Source organism: Colias philodice, chromosome 6 (assembly GCF_061535455.1).
Source record: "Colias philodice isolate Cphi_HAF_F1 chromosome 6, ilColPhil1 Martin Lab GWU primary, whole genome shotgun sequence".
Lineage (NCBI taxonomy): Eukaryota > Metazoa > Arthropoda > Insecta > Lepidoptera > Pieridae > Colias > Colias philodice.
In genome coordinates, this window is record NC_143091.1 from 2,031,967 (window position 1) to 2,050,871 (window position 18,905).

An 18,905-nucleotide genomic window follows, 5' to 3' on the forward strand; every position below is an offset into this window, starting at 1 on the left:
TACATAGTCTCGATGAAGAGATAAGAGTTAGTAATAAAAATTTAAAATAGTGTTAACAGCTTAGAATTTATTTAGATTAAATCTAGACATTATGTCACAATGACTGGAATTTACACTTTTTAAAGATTAATATATGTAAAATTGTTATCATTACCAATCTCCTTAATTATGATTTTATCTTGACGAATAACAACTATTTTGCATCTATAAATCGAATAAAATATTATATCAAATGTCAATACTCAGGAAAATTAGTTTTTTCTAATTATTAAATTTTATGTATATTTAAATAAGTTTTTTTTAATTCTGTAGATATGTCATTCTGTACGTAGGCTGAAATGTCAAACTGTTTCAGAAATATTATACAAAAGTACGTTGTTATGCAAGGACAATAATCAAGAATCGCCCACATATGATTAAAAATAACCCTTTAAAATTTAATGCTAATTTAATTAGTCAACTAGCTTTCCGCCTGCGGCTTCGCCCGCGTTGTCCAGAACAACAATTTAAACATTCTAAAACCATCATTTCGAACCACGTGATAGTGACGCCATAGAAGATTTTTTTTCCAAATACTATATTTTCGTAGGTCTCCAATATTTATTGCTGAGAAGCTAAAAAATACCCTTATTGGATACTTTTAACTACCTTCTTTCTTACCAGCCAAAATATAAGGTGTCTCTACCTTAACAAATTCTCATATCATAACTTCTTAAAAATATGAAAATGTCTTGCAGTATGCGCCGATACGTACTTAACCCGTGGCCCTTCTCTAAGCTATCCGATATTGAATCACATAAAGTTACCTGTAAGCTCTTTATCCAATTTGAAGACAGAAAGTTACATGCGGTCGAGCTACTAACTTATTTTATTGAATACAAGCTTCGTTTGTTTCAAAACAACATTTGTTCACGTGTAGATACTGTCAATACCAATCTGAATTTAGGAAACCTAATATTGATTTAGAATTTTAGTTATCAGTCCCCTTGTAAATACCTTGAAAAGAAACTGATATTACTAATTTTAATCGAAACATCCTAGCCGTGAATTTCAAGTATTCTATTTAGTTTTTTATGGAGCATTACCTACATAATTTTTGATCACCTTACAATGTCGAAATTATAACTATGATAAGTGATAACATATACTAAAATTGAATATCCAATTGATAATATCATTTTCTAATATCTTCACAGTTCCTTAAAATTTTCAAATAATAACTCCTACTATTACTAATCTAATATTCCACCAGGCACGCATGATGATGGACAAACGCTCTACAGCGGTCACACGGCAGCGGCGCGTCACTCAGCTTCTGGGTGAACTCGGCATTTCCACCTGCACCAGGACCAAGCTGAAGGCATTGTCGGGGGGCGAGAGGAAGCGAGTCGCTTTGGCTGTTCAGGTAATCTATACTACTAGATATTATAGGTAGAGCTGAAGAGTTTGTTTGTTTGAACGCGCTCAGGAACTACTGGTCCGATTTTAAAAATTCTATCGATTCAGTCCATTTGACGAGGAAGGCTATAGGCTATGTATCATCACGCTAAGACCAACAGGAGCGGAGCACTGCGGGTAAAACCGCGGAGCACAGCTAGTATAATATATTAATTGTATATGTAATTAATCCTACTAGAACTTCTGCTCTTAAAATGAATCTTTCAGGTAATATATCCTTCTGGGTGACCCACGTTTTCTTCTACTCTGTAAAGATACGAACAAACTCTTCAGCATAATATTAGCGTATTATTTAAAGAGCACACGAAATTCTTAATTTATAATATAACGAATTTTTGAGATAACGAGGTGCAATGCTAAAATTTTATCATCACGCTACGGCCAATAGGCGCGGAGAGTCAATGAAAAATATTGCAAAAATGGATTGAAATATTATTTTGCAAAAGTTATTTAATTTGTGTGTGTTATTATATTTAAAGAAAAAAATCAAATCTTCAAAGTGAAAGGATTGTATCTAGAAGATACCTACTTATATTCGTGAAGTCATTATGTTTTATCTTCAGAGAAAAACAAATGTTTCTCCTCAACATACAGCTTATAAATAAAATAATGCAATTAACATAAAATTAATAAATAAACGTCAAAAATATGAATACATTAATATTATTCGAAATTTGAGTTATAGTTAAGTTTTGCATACAAATGTTTCGTTTTACGTACAAAAACTTGTCTTGTTATAGTAATTATGGTAATTGCTAGTATCTGGGGTCAATTTTCGATACAAACAAGTCTGTGGATAAATAGTATAGTAAATTTATTTTTGGATACACTAACAAGATGGTAATTTCGTGATCAGCTGCCATTTTAAATAAAATTAACGCCTGTGGCGAACAGAACGTTTTTCTGTCCAATTAAACTGCTTTATGATGAAATCTAATGCTGATTAGCTATACAATTTAGATTTTACGGAGATAGAAAATGTTTTAATGTCGTCAATGTTTGGTATTAGATTTTCTAGGATTCAATTGACTATAGTCATTTTGTTTAGTAATGATTCGGGACTACGGAAAACCGGACTGGACAGTTCTGCAGCCATCTCCGTAGTATCCCGTAGTAACCAGACGGTTTGAGTCGAACTTGATCCACTTAAACTTATTTATAGGACAAATTTAATTCAAACTTACCAAGGATTAGTGACAATATAATAATTTTTAGTTTTAAGCTATTGCATAGCTTCTATCGCGGGCCTTGAGCGCGGGGACCGAATCCAGAAATTTAGTAACGAAAAACACACTCCCCACTCCGACGGGCGCGGAGGTGTGGCTTGAAAGCATAGCATGCAATAGCTTTACCGCGGCAGTCCCCGAGTGCCTCACGTCTTTTATTTTTTTAGTTTTTTAACTACATTAATTTTACCCGTAGCTACTAAACGATCCGCCAATCCTCTTCTGCGACGAGCCAACAACCGGTCTGGACAGTTCTGCAGCCAACTCCGTGGTCTCCCGCCTCCGTCGTCTGGCGATCGGCGGGAAGCTGGTGATCTGTTCTGTGCACCAGCCGGCGTCTGGTGTCTTCGAGCTGTTCCACCAGGTCGTGTTACTGTCTAACGGCAGGATAGCCTTCCATGGGACTATAGAACAGGCGGACCAGTTTTTCGCGTCGTGAGTTTTTTTTTTATACAGGGTGGTCAGATTTTTGGTTGGATTGGTTTGTGGTTTGAATGAGTGAATTTTTGCATGTAAATATAAGAAAAGGTGATGAAATAAAATAGTTATTTGTAAATGTTTTGAATGGTGGTTTGTTTGTTGTAAAAATGATGTGTGAAAGAACATTTATTTATTATTTTAAATACTTACTCTATTGTACTGCCAAAAAAAACTTATGCTATAACATTGAGCATTGTTTGTAAGAGATTTACAAATTGACATAGATAGAGTTAGGAGGTAACTATAAGATATTATATGTTTATTTAAAATCACTGTCTTATAATTAGGAATCGAAATAATATAGAACTCACACCTTTATAACTTTGACTATGACACGTTCGCCTACCTCATCATTAAGAAGATATCGATGTCAATTTATCATTGTGGTTATATATTATCTGTATCATGTTATTCTGATTAATATTCTTATAATGTACGTCTAAAGCGCATCACACACGGTGAAGATACTAACCCGAAATTTAACACAAAATTTCGGGCCAATTGTAACAGGATGGCGGTTCTACAGGGGTCTTAGTACGCAATGACAAAAAGAAAAAATGATGGTCAGAACGCTGATACCGGATACCATAAGATACTGTAATATTTTATATTAGAGAATCTTAACATAAAATATTATAGTATCTTCACCGTGTGTGATGCGCTTAAGTCGTCTAATCATCATTAATATAAGATTGATGACTTGAGATTGATTGACAGTCCCGCTCCCTTTACCATGAAGTCTTAAAGCAGTGTTATTTCCAGCGTGGAAAAATGGCAGCGCTATATCACTTTCCCATACTGGAAATAAAACTTCTTTAAGGCTTTACTTTACGGTATAAATTTGAATTTGGTCAGGTTATTAAAAATAAATTACCCTATCCATTGCAGTTGTTAAATGATAATGTATCTATTTAGTGTCTTAAAATATTAATATTAAAAGTGAAGTAGCACAATTTAGATGTCTATCATAATATAATTAAATGTTCATAATCAGTGATTTGAAAATAAATATATTTGACGTACTTACTTATTACTTAGTATCACGTTGCGTACGATATTTGGTCGCTAACAAAAATTGAGGTTGCATAGACCGCAAACAAAAAATTTAAATATTTTATTTTGTTTTAGAGACTATCAAATTTCAATATTTTTTCGGCACCTATTCGATGTGCGCTGGGTGATATGATTTTATAGTAAAAAAATGCTGTATCCAAACTTTTCATATTTATTTAATTAAGACATGAAACACTTCATAAGAATCATATTAAATAACAAAACTAATTCGAATAAATAAACAATTCAAATTTTAGGCTTTCCCAAAAAACCTAAATTATTAAATAAATATAAACACGTTTATTGTATCTAATAACGAGGCATCGCTTGCATAATAATATTTAAAACTGCGTTAGATTAGACGCTGTCTGAAACAAATAGAAATATCCCAAATCTAGGGTGAATAAACTCCATATACGTGTTTCGCGTATGCATGTTTCTCTTGTTTTTTTTATGTAACAATCCATTTGTTTTAAGCTTATCTCAAGGCCAATTCTATGTTCCAAATCCTAGGTTTTTTATTCTTGTGTGACTAGTTTTTGTAACGTCTAGCTAGAAATAATAATATCTACTACAAAACATCATAATTGAACTATTAAAATTATAATTAAAATCACCACAAATTAATCTTTTTAATAATTTACGCAAATATATGCAGGGAAATTTAAATAAAAAATAGTTTTTATATGATAATTGTAACATGTAACTTAAATGATAATTAATTTTAACTGATCTATGAAGCTCAAATTAGTGAGAATATGTGTCGATTGGAATAATTAAATAACGTATAACATTTAAAAACATGGTATATTTAGATTAACAAACACAAAATAAGCCTTTAATATGTCATAATTTAAATACTAATTTATTTTTCAATTTGTTAATTATAATCCGCAGCAATATCGAAAAATAAGAATAATATTTGCCATTTGTAAATTACATTTTTTCTGCTGAAAAATTTTAGATTTTTTGGATTCTAAAATAATGTTAATTTAACAAGAGAACCTTCTTTTATTCCTTCAGGTAAATCCTAGAAATAGAAGCCATTTGCATAAAGTCTCAATATACTTATACGAGTATCTTGCTACCAATAAAACTATCCATTATTTACTGCTATACAAGTTTCAGTTAACATTATGCAAATATAAATTCATTTCTTTGTTTTTACGCTTTTCTCGTATAAATGCTTGTGTTTCTCAATAAAAGATTGCCATTAAAACAAAATGAACTTCTATCGCATGTAAAATAGGACTCAACACGTCATTAATATGTTAACAGATCCATGAATGTATTACAAGATGGTTATATTCTTGCAAATAATTTCTAGAAGTTTTAGAGCGAGGTGTAAAAAGGTTATAGAGCATATAGACGTTCAAGTTTCTTTAATAATGCTAGGTTTTCGCCCACTCCTAATATTCGTGATATCATAATATTTGCATTAAAGGAAGAACCTAGGTAATTACTAATAAGTCATCGTTTTGTCTGTATCGCTTAGATTTAATGCTTGTTTATTTAGAGTTGAATTTTCAATCTTTGATTTATCGTTTTTAAAACTTATCCTAATAATCTAAAAATGTTACCAGTTAACTGTCAAAAGATGGGCAAACTCATTTTTAAACAATTGTTTATACGATATTCAACGAAAGTTTTAACCCAGGATTCAAAACTCAGCACTAAATAACGTCAATAACTAATAAAAGGAAATGTTCTTGAATGTTGCCTTCAAGTTACTTGATCGTGTAGCGGACTCTTAATTTGTTTGCCACTTATAAAGCTGCGAACATGACAGTAAAATTACAATTCTAGATAGGACTCATGTTTAATAATATTCTTTAGTTCTACCCTGTTCGTGTTATGATTGTTTGAGCATGTTTCCAAGTTGTCGTACAAATAAATGTCCGTATTAAAGACCAAATGATTGTCCTTTCATGCCACAATAATAAAAATTTTACCAAAGAGCTGAATGCTTGTAAGGTTTTTATTTATATTGCAGTTTTTATTTTTATTGTGTTGTTAAACAGTTTTAATATGTTGAACATAATGTTATCTTTATTATCATACTGTTCGCCGCCAAAACAAGACTTTTGGCAACATTATTAAAGTTTATAATATATCTCAAAATTTTTACGTCAGAAGTGTTTCAAATGACTTCAGCGGGTTTTCTGGAACCTTCTATATTATACATGTGAAAGTTTGTAAGAATGTTTGTATGTATGTTTGTAACTATTCCATAGCTGAATGGTTTAGTATAAAATTTGTTTCACAGATTAATTATAGCCTAGTTTAGCACATACTTTTTTTAACTAGTACCTAAACAAAACAACCTTCTAGGCTGAACTACAAATGCCCAGTGGGTTTCAACGCAGCAGAATACTACGTGTCGCTACTAGGAGTACAGACGGACAAGGAGATGGAAAGTCACGAGAGGATCCGTAGAATTTGCAATGAGTACCAGCGGTCTGATATAGCAGCTGCTATTGAGAGCAGAGTGGGCGATGTTAAGGATGAACTGGAATATTTTAACGGGAATTCTGATGAAAAGGTACGTTATTTTAGGTTATGTTGGTAGAACAAAGATAGTTCGGCAGATACTAGAAAATATGACTTATAAATTGGTTTTATTAAGTATCAGGTTTATCATGTGGTTTTGTTGTAAGTTTATTTGAGACCTTATAACTGCATAAAAATATAACATGGTTTGTTCTAATATTCCGTTGATTTTTCTCTCTATAATGCTCGAAAGGTACCTGAAAGATATATGTAAAATAAATATGTATAAAGAAGAAAGATGGCTCACACAGAGCCAATAGTTCAATAATTCTTGCAAATTAAATGTAATTTTGTTGCCATAATACATTATGTTCGTCACTTGCTGTTAAAAAATCGATCTGTAAAAAAGATAAGTGCAGAAGCATTTTGAAATAAAAATAAACACAAAGATACAAGCAAATAAATATAAAAATCAATTCCGCACTTGACCGACTTTTAAATTATATTATGTTGCGGTTATTGAATTCTTTGCGTTTGTAACAAATCGTTTTTACAATAAGCTTATCGCACTTTCCTGAATATAAACATTTGTTCTCGTTTCCGATCTTGTAAATGCTAAAGTTTGAATTTAATACATTTTAGTTTAGTTATTGGTTGTTTATTTAAATTAATTTAGATGTCTTTTGTTTTTATGTATTTTAATTTAATAGTTTTATTTTTATTTTAGAATTTATACTTCGAGCGGTACCTAACTCTGTGAGTATTGTTTTATTTGTTAATAATAAATTAATATCGTCAGGTAAATGTCCATTATTTTTAATTTAGTTCTGTTATTTCTTGACACATTAGGCTATTTGGATTTTTATTGGATATACATCCGCTATAAAAACTACTAGATTTCATTATTTTTAATTGAAAAACAGGTTTTTAAATACCCTAATTGAGCTGTCATCAAATAAATTTGCTTTCAAAACAGTTAACGTAATTGAATTATATATGATATTCTCATAATATTGTGAGAAAAAAGTTTTTGTTTGTTTACCGAGTTTCATAAAATATTTAAAGTAAAGTTGACAATTATATTCAGTTCCTTGGCCTTAGACAAATGGCAGAAACTGCTATCGCAAATTATTGACATTATGACATTTTGGTAATGGTCCGTTCACACACAAATTTCGGCTGGATGAAAATTATGTTCGTGATCGTCGTCGTCCTTGGAAAGTGTCCGAATCCTTAGCGTAAAACGTCATCAGATTATGTCATTTTGTATCGATAGCGGATTCTATTCCTAAGCGTTTCTGCCATTTGTCTCGAGGCCTTATCTTTCTCATTTTATAGCATTTAAAATATTTTAATGTCATGTATCTAAAACCTACAAGGCTACTAACAGTGAAATAAAATTTTACGACGCTGTTTCGTAGGTGTAACAAACATATCTAACAAAATATTTTTATTGCAGAGTCAAAGTAAACTATTTCGTCCAATTCTACTGGTTGTTATGGAGAAATATTATATGCATAAAGCACAACAAATCTATATACATAGCTGAATTTTTGCTTCTAATGGTAAGATATCTTTGATTTGATTTAGATTGTATTTCAAATGTATGTCTTATATATACCCCATATCAATGTCTACCTTTCTTTTTCTAATATTATTTTTTTCGAAATTATGATATTACATGGCAATGGTACACGTCGCTCATGAGTGAAATGCTCAAATACACAGGATAATAAAATAATAGTTTATTTATATACCTACGTCTATATCTGTATAATATGTCGCAGGCAAATTGTATAATCTCGCCGTTTACAAATGCTCGGCATTTTATAAAATGTTTACTTTTTCCAAAATCCTAGAAAAAGACGGTCGCGAGCCGACGGAGCCCCACGAAGTGGGGCTCCTATTTCTGTGTAGTTTTAAAAACACGAACCTAACCTAACCCACCCCCTTATCCAAACGAAAAATTTCTGATTACGAATTCTCGACATATTACAAAATGCCGAGCTTTTGTAAACGGCGAAATAATACAATTTGCCTGCGACATATATATTACACTTTACATATATAATTATCTACAGATATCATATTATCCGCTCGGCTAGGTGTGAGAACTTACAACACACAGATAGAATTGCAGTGTTTATAATATACTTTATTGATACAAAATAATGAAGTTTAAACTTGAAATTGAACTTGCAACAATGTTTAGAACATAACTATCCACTCTTGGTTAAGTTACAAAGTAACCTTCATTAGTATTCAATATTTATCAATATTCTAGCCAAGTTATATGTCACATAAATATGATTTATTATAACATTTATAACTTTAACTGTCAAGAAACATTATTCAAGAATGTATTAATTTGTTAATATTTTTTTTCTATTTGCAATTTTTTTTATACCGTTATTAATTTTAATTTCATTTTCGAAAATAATAACTCATTGCAATAATTTCCTTTAAATAGTGCTTTTCATAAATTGTGTAGTCAACTTTGTATAAATTTCATCTACACTCACAAATATACCATGCATGTTTCAAAGAGCATTCATTACGCAGACTGTACACTCCAAATTCTTCTAACAAAAACTCATCACACATAACAAGCAAGCTTCTTCAATGAAACAATGTCATAAATTTTCAAAAGCCACTTTTTCATTACCCATACTATACACATAGGTTTCTGCGAAAATATTCCCACATTCCCAGCTTCTTCACCATATGTATATTGAAGAAGCCGGTCTTTAACAATATACATCCTTTTGACTACGCGGTTGGCGCAGTGGTAAAGTAACTGCCTACTGAGCCGACGGTCCCGGGTTCGATCCCCGGTCAGGGCAAATATTTGTGTGATGAACTCAATTATTTGTTCTTGGGTCTGGGTGTTATTATCTATATATGTATTTATTAGATATTATATTTATCGTCGCCTAGTACCCACAACACAAGCCTTAAACTTACTGTGGGTCGTGTGTGGTCGATTTGTGTAATAATGTCCTATAATATTTATTATTTAATATAATAAATTTCCAAACAGTTCGTGGGGCTCATTATATCGATACCCTACATGGGTCACTTCACGGAACTCGACCAGAGGGACATACAGAACGCGGAGGGTCTGTTATACCTCACGATAACGGAGACGATATTCCTCTTCATATATGCGGTCTTCATCACGTTTCCACAAGAAGTACCTATACTGTTGAGGGAAACTGCTAGTGGACTGTACGCCCCGCTCCCGTATTATGTATCGAAAATGATATTTTGGGTAAGTTTTATCTATATTACATATTATATATATTTTTTTATATTTTATGTTATCGTTACATAGTATAAAACATAGTCGCTTTCTCTGTCCCTATATCCCTTTGTATGCTTTAATCTTTAAAATAACGCAACGGATTTTGATGCGGTTTTTTATAGAGTGATTCAAGAATAATGTTTTAGTATATAATTTATTAGGTTTTATTTATTTATTTATTTATTTATTTACTCTTTATTGTACAAAAGTCTTATAAAATACAAAAGTCTTATAAGTACAACAAAACCATTCAAAATGTACAAATAGCGGCCTTATGGCTCAAAGCCATCTCTGCCGGGCAACCTTCACCTTAGCAAAGCGGGCGAAGCTAGTTTTATATAAACATATCTTTGAGTTTTGTGTTTAATATTTATACATATTTGTGAACATTTAAGTGTTAATTGACACTTTGTAGAAGTTATGTAAAATAGTTATTTTTTGTTACTTGAAATTCTATCAAGATTCGTCGAGTATTTTGAGTGAGTTAAAATGAGAGTATAGTCTGTGGTATAGTGCTTATAAAGGTCATTAGAACAATTAATATATGTAAGTACCTAGGTATAAAATATTATAATAAATGATATGAATCATAAAAAAATTCAAAATTGCTTGTCAAGGTGTAAATTGGTCAAGTTAAACTTTCAAATTATAATAGCTTAAACAGGTCCCAATTAAAAATGCATTAAGTTATCTTCGTTTAAGTATGTTAAAACTTTTTTTAATTACTCCCTTCACTAGTTTGTTTTCATTACTTTCCATTTAGTAAAAAATAATGCATTTTAAGTGGTGAACCCATTAGGTTAATGTAAAAACCAGAAAAATTGTCAAATGAAGATGTGAAATTAATCATTTCGGTGACTGTAAAAAAGGAAATAAGCCAGAGACTAACTAAAGTTACACTATAGTTTTTAACTTTCTTCTGGCAGATCTCTGCAACGACTGGACAAATTTAAACTATTGGGAGTATCTTGCTTTGCTTGCAACATTATATTATTTTTTTTCCGGTATCAAGTATGCACGTATCAGTTCTGCGTTTGATTATTTGTAAAAGTAGCTCTCAAATCTCTCTCATAAATATCTCAATATTTATTTTTGTAACACGATGTCACGGAAGTCAATTAGTAATAAATGTAAAAACTCACTTGCATATAATTCATTATCCTAATGGTATAGAAACAACATAAGAGGTTTGCAAAAACTTGTGTAATTAATTTTGTAGTCACCTAATATAAAATAATACTAAACACATTTAAAATCCAGATCAATAATTGCAATGTGTTTTTGACTATATTATACAGCTGAGGAGTTTGTTTGTTTGTTTGTTTGTTTGAACGCGCTAATCTCACGAATTACTTTTCCGATTTGAAAACTTCTTTCGGTGTTAGATAGCCCATTTATTCAAGAAGGCTACATAGGTACCTATATACCCATAAACAGGTTACCAGAAATATTGTCAAATGAAGATGGGAAATTAATCATTTCGGTGACTGTAAAAAAGGAAATAAGCCAAATAAGCGTATACTATCGTCCATCACACTTAAACCAACAGGGTAAAACCGCGGGGCACAGCTAGTATACAATACATATATATGTATTACATAATGTGGTGACGTCTATCATTCCCATCAGGTTTATGTGATAATAAAAATGTAAATCTCGTAATTGAATAATCTTCAAATGTCCCACATAAATTCTGAATTAATTAAGTACTTATTTATCAAGAGGAGATAGGCCTTACTTAGTAAGTTATATGTATTAGATTGGTTTAGAACAGTTTATTTACGGTTATTTTAAACCTGTCGATGGGATTTATATGTATATTTATTTGATTAAGTTAATGTACAACTTTTACCTTTTGTACGTATAAATTGTATATATACGATATTTTGGGGTAATAATATGATGATGATAACTTCGATCACACATAATGGAATGAATGAAATCACACATTCCATGAATGTATGTTAATCAGTTTGGGGCAGACAATTATACTATTTTAATACTATTATATTATTTAAAATTTCATAATCCAAAACAATACATGTACATATAAAATTTCATAAAATGTGAATTCTCTATGAATTTATATCATTCATTAGGTTAATTTATTCATATTTAATTATACACAACTGACTAAACCGACAGTGACAATCAGTTTAAATCAAGATATACATTTTGATATACAACCGCGTTGAATTCTTATCTTAATAACTTAATTATATGCATACATTTGTTTGTAAAACGTATCAATGGACGGAATAAATCATAATTTAACTATTAGCGTATTTAACAGATAATATAAACAAGGCTGTAATTGTTAGAGACTTCTGAGAACTCAAATGTATGACGCAAAGTTGTGTAATATGAAAATGATGGTGATTAGAGTAGTGTCTTGTATTCGCATGTTGTCTGTTCTATTTTTAGTTTCTTTTATAATACTTATTGTATAGGTATTTCGTCGATTTTGGAGGAATAATTTGCTTAAAATTAGCAGAGATTTTGCTTCGTCATTCAACTCTATTTTGAAAAGAAACTTAATGCTTGATGTATATATATTTTTATTTTATAGCATTCAAATACTAAAATTTTTATTAATATATATTTCTAATCCTATACATAATATGAATATTACGAAGCGAAGCGAATCACTCTATCCTGCCTTCAAGAAAACTCTATAGTAAATATATAACCACTAATTTCCGCCTGCGGCTTCGCCCGCGTGGTGTTTTGATAATAGGTAGCCTATGTTCTTTCTCAGGGTTTAAAGATTGTCTGTTCCAAATTCATCAAAATCAGTTGAGAGGTTTAAGCGGGAAAGCGTCACAGACAGACAGACAGAGCTACTTTCGCATTAATAATATTAGTAGGGATTGTAAATCCGCGAAGGCGAAGCATGCGAAGCGACGGCGTGTCCAAAATACCTAAAAGGATATATTAAAGTCCATTTTTTACAGATTCCTCGAGCCGTAGTAGAACCCATATGCTTCGTGAGCCTGGTGTTCCTTATAGCTGGTCTGCAAGGAGGCTTCACCAATTGGATTGGCTTCTGTTTCGTTTGCGTACTCTGTGCGAACTACGCGAACGCTTACGGTAAATATTTTGGATTATTTAGTTGTATTTTACATGTTGAAGTGGTCACAGGCCATCATAGAACAGTATAGTAGACATTTAAGGTAGTATCATATCATCATTAAATCGACGTATACTATAAATTGATTTTTTAAGTGTTTCTCTAACACTTGATTTTTTACACATAGACACGCATAGATGTGTGATATAACTGACTTCGAATCCCGACGTTTGTCAACTTCTCTTAAAAATCACATGATATATTATATATTATGTATTTAAATAAGTTTTATTTAACAAAATAATGAGCTGGAAGGACAGTAAGTAACATATTTTATGGTAAAATATCAACAAGTCGTCATGCAGTTGAAACCTATCATTATTTACTGTCAGTTATAGGCTTGATACATGACTTAAAGCTATTCAAGGCCTGTTAAAAGCTTAAAAATCAATACAGTAACAGAAGATTTCGTTATATAGAAAAGGTCTATTGTTGACTTTATTTTGTGTATTATTCAAATAGATACGCTATGTTAATTTCCTGAGAATAAAACATCGTAAAATTTGATTATGAAATTGTACAAATAACGAATGTTTAATCAAAAGGAGCCGACGGTTTCACAACCAATTAGTTGACCGCCAAAAACCCTAACCAAAAAAAGGGACCATACTCCGAATACCGGCTAAGATACCGGTTTTAGTAAATACTGCCTGTTAGATTTAAGTTCCGATTATTGTTGGATGCAGGCAAAATGTGTATAGGGTGTAGGCTTATGCCCTAATAATAAGTTAGATTTTAACTGTCCTACCACAAAAAACTTTAGCCAGGGTTTAACTTTAAGCGCGGGTTCTCTTTAATCTGGTTTTGTCGTATTTCACATAGACAACTATTAAAGTGACAGATCCCTGGTTTAAAGTTAGACTGTGTTTAAATTGTTTTGTTGTAAGACCATAAGAAACTAACCTCACCAATTTGCGTAATATTAACATTATATTAGTAGATTGTATTTATTTTTATAATATTTACGACTTGTAAAAATATAGACTATGGTAACATAAACTTTCAAGAAGTTTTAACTACAGGTTGTAGTAAAACATATGACAGTGAATAATATAATAACTATTTACAAATGTTTATATACTTGTAAGATAAAATATTATTCGTAAAACAAAAATAATGGTTATAAAACTTGAGGTAACAAGGGGTTAGTAAATAAATAATATATTTTTGTAGTTTAAATAACACATGCCTTTCCACACGCGTAACTAATGCATGAAAATGGCGGAAAATATAAATATTGTGATAATTCTCCAAAGAAAATAAAAAATAATATTGTACATATTATCATCATCATTTTTCATTATTTATCCAAAATGTAAATAACTTTTTCATTATAATGACAGAATGATTAGGGATGCCATCTTAAATTGCTACTTTTTAATTAAAATGTTTTGTAAATTATCTTTAACCCGCCATTGGTGACCTCATATGTCTGTGAGACCGGGCAGTTAAAGAAACCCAAATATTTTTGTCACCGTTTATCGAATTGCACTGTGGTTTCGAGTAGCTGCCTAATTTCGCGCCCCCTACCCTACCCCTACCCCACGACAGCGACGCGGGCGCACGTTACTGAGTTTTGGCCCCAACCCGGTGCGTGAGACCGGCGTCACCAACTAAGTAAGTAAAATGGTTATTGTGTATTTTTTTTATTTTACTTATTTTGATAAAGCTATTGTTGTAATTTATAGTTTAATCATATAATTCTATTATTAGTAAGCGTTTTGCTAGATTTGATCGATATTTTACAAGAAATTCCGTGTTTTTGTTCAAATTGTGAACACTGTTTCAGCATGTCTTACGAAAGTAATCAGTGTCGTCTCGAGGCTCTTTTGCAAGAAGCAGTATCTGATGAGGACAGATTACAAACGTCATCGGAAAGTGAATCTGGAAGTGGCTTCGAACCAGATAATTTCGAACCAGATCGCACGTAGTACCAATAACTTGCTCTAGTTGTTTGGCTGTTGAAGATGAGTGATTTTAGTATTGTATATTTTTTTTTTTGGTCGAAGTATTACCATTTATGTTACTTCATTTTATGTTTTCAGTGTCATAAGACTGACTAAGCCTTATTTTACGGTTAAATAATTAAGATTGATGCTTTATTTTTGAGTTTTAAAAAAACTTTGTAAAAATACTTGACAATTTTAGTTATTTCAAAGATGTCGTCTTATGCTAATAAAAGAGATTTGATTTATTAAATACCTATGTTTTATTGACAATAAAAGATCAAATTTTATATCTATCCCAATGAAAAGTAGCATGAACCGTAAATTACAGATAAACTCGTAGTCAAAAACCCCGGTGCGTGAGACCGGGGTCACCAACGCTGTAAGTCAAATTCACGTCACCAATGGCGGGTTAATATTCCTTGAAATAATTTTGAGTTACCAAATTCGGTAAGAAAATTATTGTTAAATATTTCTTTGTTCGGTTGGCAAATCTAAAAGCTCATAAGTTTTCACGAACGAAATAATAGCATTAATATTTTGTTTAACGACAAAATTCATTAAACTGCTGTTTAAATTCTGGTCAATAATAAATCAATATTGTATATAATATCACTTCATGCTACGTTGTTTATAAAACATTTATACTTGCTAATCATCCACATCATCATATGTCATGCCTTCCGCAATTGTTCATACTGTATACACATTACAACTGCACGCTTCGCACTGCACGATACAGTTTTCACAGCACAATCATTCAGCCTGTGATTCACAGTCAAAATTTACCGAAATAATACAATATTTTAATGTATAACTCCCTTTTTTGGAATACTCTTTTAGGGAATTTGAGAGTAAAGTTACTCCCCAATTATGAGCATGATGCTATAGAACTAGCAAAATTGTATTCTGCAATTTATAGATGTAAAATAGTTCTATGACGTCATAACGCTTGTACCCTTATACCAAATTTTCGAAAACACTGATTGGCTTTAGCAATCTATGATTGCAACTGTGAATCTAGGGATCTCTTGTATGTTATGCACCTACATATCTATCCCTTCACAGGTTCATTCCTATCGGCCGTGTTCGACAGAATGGAGACCGCTGCACTCGTGTCCGTACCTTTCGATCTAATCGGGACCATGTTTTCTGGCATTTATCTGAACCTGGCTAGCGTGTCGCCCTACTTCTCTTGGCTCAAATACGTCTCTGGCTTCTATTACGGCGTCGAATCCATATCTATCATTCAATGGAACTCGATAGAAACCATCAACTGCGTGAACATCAAAGGCGTGCCCTGCATCAAGACAGGCCCAGATGTATTGAGGAAATTCGGCTTCGCAGCGGAACACTTCTGGAGGAACTGCACTAGTTTGGCAACCATGTACTGCTTGGCGCACATTATAGCTTTCCTTATGGTCATTAAGAGGAGCAGAGGAACGCCCATTTATTAGTTTTAACGTAAAGGCTATTCGATAATACTCAGAACCTCTATTTTTTGTTAGTTGTCCAACATCATTGTTCATAGGTTAAGTTTGTATGTTGTATTAATAAACGAATTTAAAACTGCAAGTTAATATTTTCTACGCACTGTTTTATAATAAAATAATGCTTTTGTGTTTTTGTTTGATTACCTTTGTGTTCCTTCCTCTAGTTTCGCTAGTAGATAGTTGATGCTAGGTATATCAAAAGTAGTTACACAGTTTATAGAATTAGTTTTGCTAAATGCACATGCAAGATTTTGGTAGTATACACTCAAATCATCTTTTACAAGTTTCTATAGCACTGCAAAAATAAAACTTTCACTTTCTGTAAAGCACATTATAAAATTAAAAGCGAAATTTTGAATATAGGTCAAGTCCTGTAATAAAGATTTAGGAATTTATTTATACATGAATTTCGGTGATTTTACTCGATATTAGCTAAGTCCTTGAATCAAATACCCATATAATATTATGTTATGTACCAAAATTATGGAGAGTTATAGAAAAAAAAAAACAGGAATTGGACCAAACGGCTACAAAGCTGTCGGATTACCATGAAAACAGGTTTTGTTATAGTAGCTATGTACGTACACAGGTGTTTATTTGACTAAAGGATTAATACAAGTTTTGCCTAAATTCGAATCATACTATAACCATGATGACGTACTAAATAAATTATTAATCTTGTGGGATAAAAAATATAGCTTATGTTAGGTAATCGCTCAATTTTTAAATAGGTCATGTAATTTCAAAGCGGATTCAATGCGATTAAACAAATATTGATTTTTCTCTAGTTTTGGCATACCGAATAACAGCAATATTAAATTAAAATTGTTACCTATTTTTTATTGATTATTATCTAACTGAGAAAATCATGTTGTCATTTCTCGCAAAACATTTATTCGGGATTTCTAAAAACATGGACAGACGAATGTTTAAAAATGCAATGTTTCTATTACTTAAAATATAAGAAAAACTAAGTTTTCTAAATTATCCCAAACTAAATTATTAAATCATATGATTCAATCTCTACCTAGAGTTATAACGTAGAACCCATTATTTTTAATCATCAATAAATAATAAATTGTCTAGAAACCACTGTTATACTAATTGATAGTTTTATTACACAATAAATATTACGAAGTCTATTAAAAGCTGACTGTATGAATTATGTCGTGTTTACTGTATTCTTTTACGCGAATAACCTTTTATTAGAAACTAGCTTTCCACCCGCGGCTTCCCCCGCTTTATCTAAAACATAATAAATTATATACTAAAACCTTCCTCTTGAATCACTCTATCTATTAAAAAAAAGACGGGTTGCACTCCGGGAGTGCCGGCAGAAGTGAAAACTTGATTATTAACGTTCAGCATGTTTGATATTTTGGAATGGTATCCGTCTTACGCATGGAATATAAGGGCTAAAAAAATCCGTCTTACGCTTTTTCGATCAGGCCACGTGTCCTGACGCGAGTTTAAGATTTTATACCCAACGCCGCTAAAGAAGTTTTCACTTCAAAAACCGCATTAAAATCCGTTGTGTAGTTTTAAAGATTTAAGCATACATAGGGACAGAGAAAGCGACTTTGTTTTATACTATGTAGTGATTAAAGACGACGGGTTAAATAATATAATGATTATAAATCACGTTTAAAATACGCTCAAAACCTTAATTCCTTTTGGTCGTATTTATCAATAATATAATAATCCTAAAATACCTAATAATAAATAATTATGTCCTAAAAATAAATAAATTTCATGTAATTCTATTTGCGTGCAAACTAAATGTTATATTTAATGTTTGTCCTCAAACACTGCAAGTAATGAACAATGATAGCGCCATACTATTAAAATAATTACGCAGATAACATACTCGGATAATTCATTTCAATTAGTTTAAATATTTTAGCATTCTTGCAAGTGACGAAATTATAATAATAATATATCGTTTATTTCTTATTCTTTTCATAGACATAGACATGGACATATTCAATATAGTTTTGTTCACAAGTAAAAAGTATAAGTGGCACCCGTTTTAGGCTTAGTTCGAAGAACTAGCCTGTATAATGTATATACAGGCACCAGCTTCTCCCTGAGTCATTTGAACTTTAATAAAACAAAAAACTTGAAAAGTGAGCTAGTTATATAAATGGTATGTGCAAGCATATTATACAAATATGATTACTAAATAAATATAAAATTTTAAATTTATGAGTAATGTGTGTGTGTGTGTGTGTGTGTGTGTGTGTGTGTGTGTGTGTGTGTGTGTGTTGGCGTGTATATGTGTGTCAAAATAAAGTAAATATATCAAGTAAATTATAAATAAATAAG

The 18,905-nt window shown here is 31.4% G+C and overlaps 1 protein-coding gene across 2 annotated transcripts in view; it reads left to right on the plus strand.

Moving 5' to 3' along the window:
• LOC149487514 (protein scarlet-like) overlaps positions 1-18,905 on the plus strand; it is a 57,408-nt gene that overhangs the window by 29,135 nt on the left and 9,368 nt on the right. Inside the window, exons 5-12 of one of the 2 annotated variants that reach the window (XM_089696121.1) lie at positions 1,253-1,405; positions 2,881-3,119; positions 6,549-6,759; positions 7,435-7,463; positions 8,167-8,272; positions 9,748-9,978; positions 12,966-13,101; positions 16,156-16,707. In XM_089696121.1, coding sequence (XP_089552247.1) covers positions 1,253-1,405; positions 2,881-3,119; positions 6,549-6,759; positions 7,435-7,463; positions 8,167-8,272; positions 9,748-9,978; positions 12,966-13,101; positions 16,156-16,544 — 1,494 coding nt within the window. In that variant the 3' untranslated portion in view covers positions 16,545-16,707. Of the gene's footprint in view, positions 1-1,252; positions 1,406-2,880; positions 3,120-6,548; positions 6,760-7,434; positions 7,464-8,166; positions 8,273-9,747; positions 9,979-12,965; positions 13,102-16,155; positions 16,708-18,905 lie in introns of those variants that run through there. The other variant, XM_089696120.1, reaches the window with a different exon arrangement.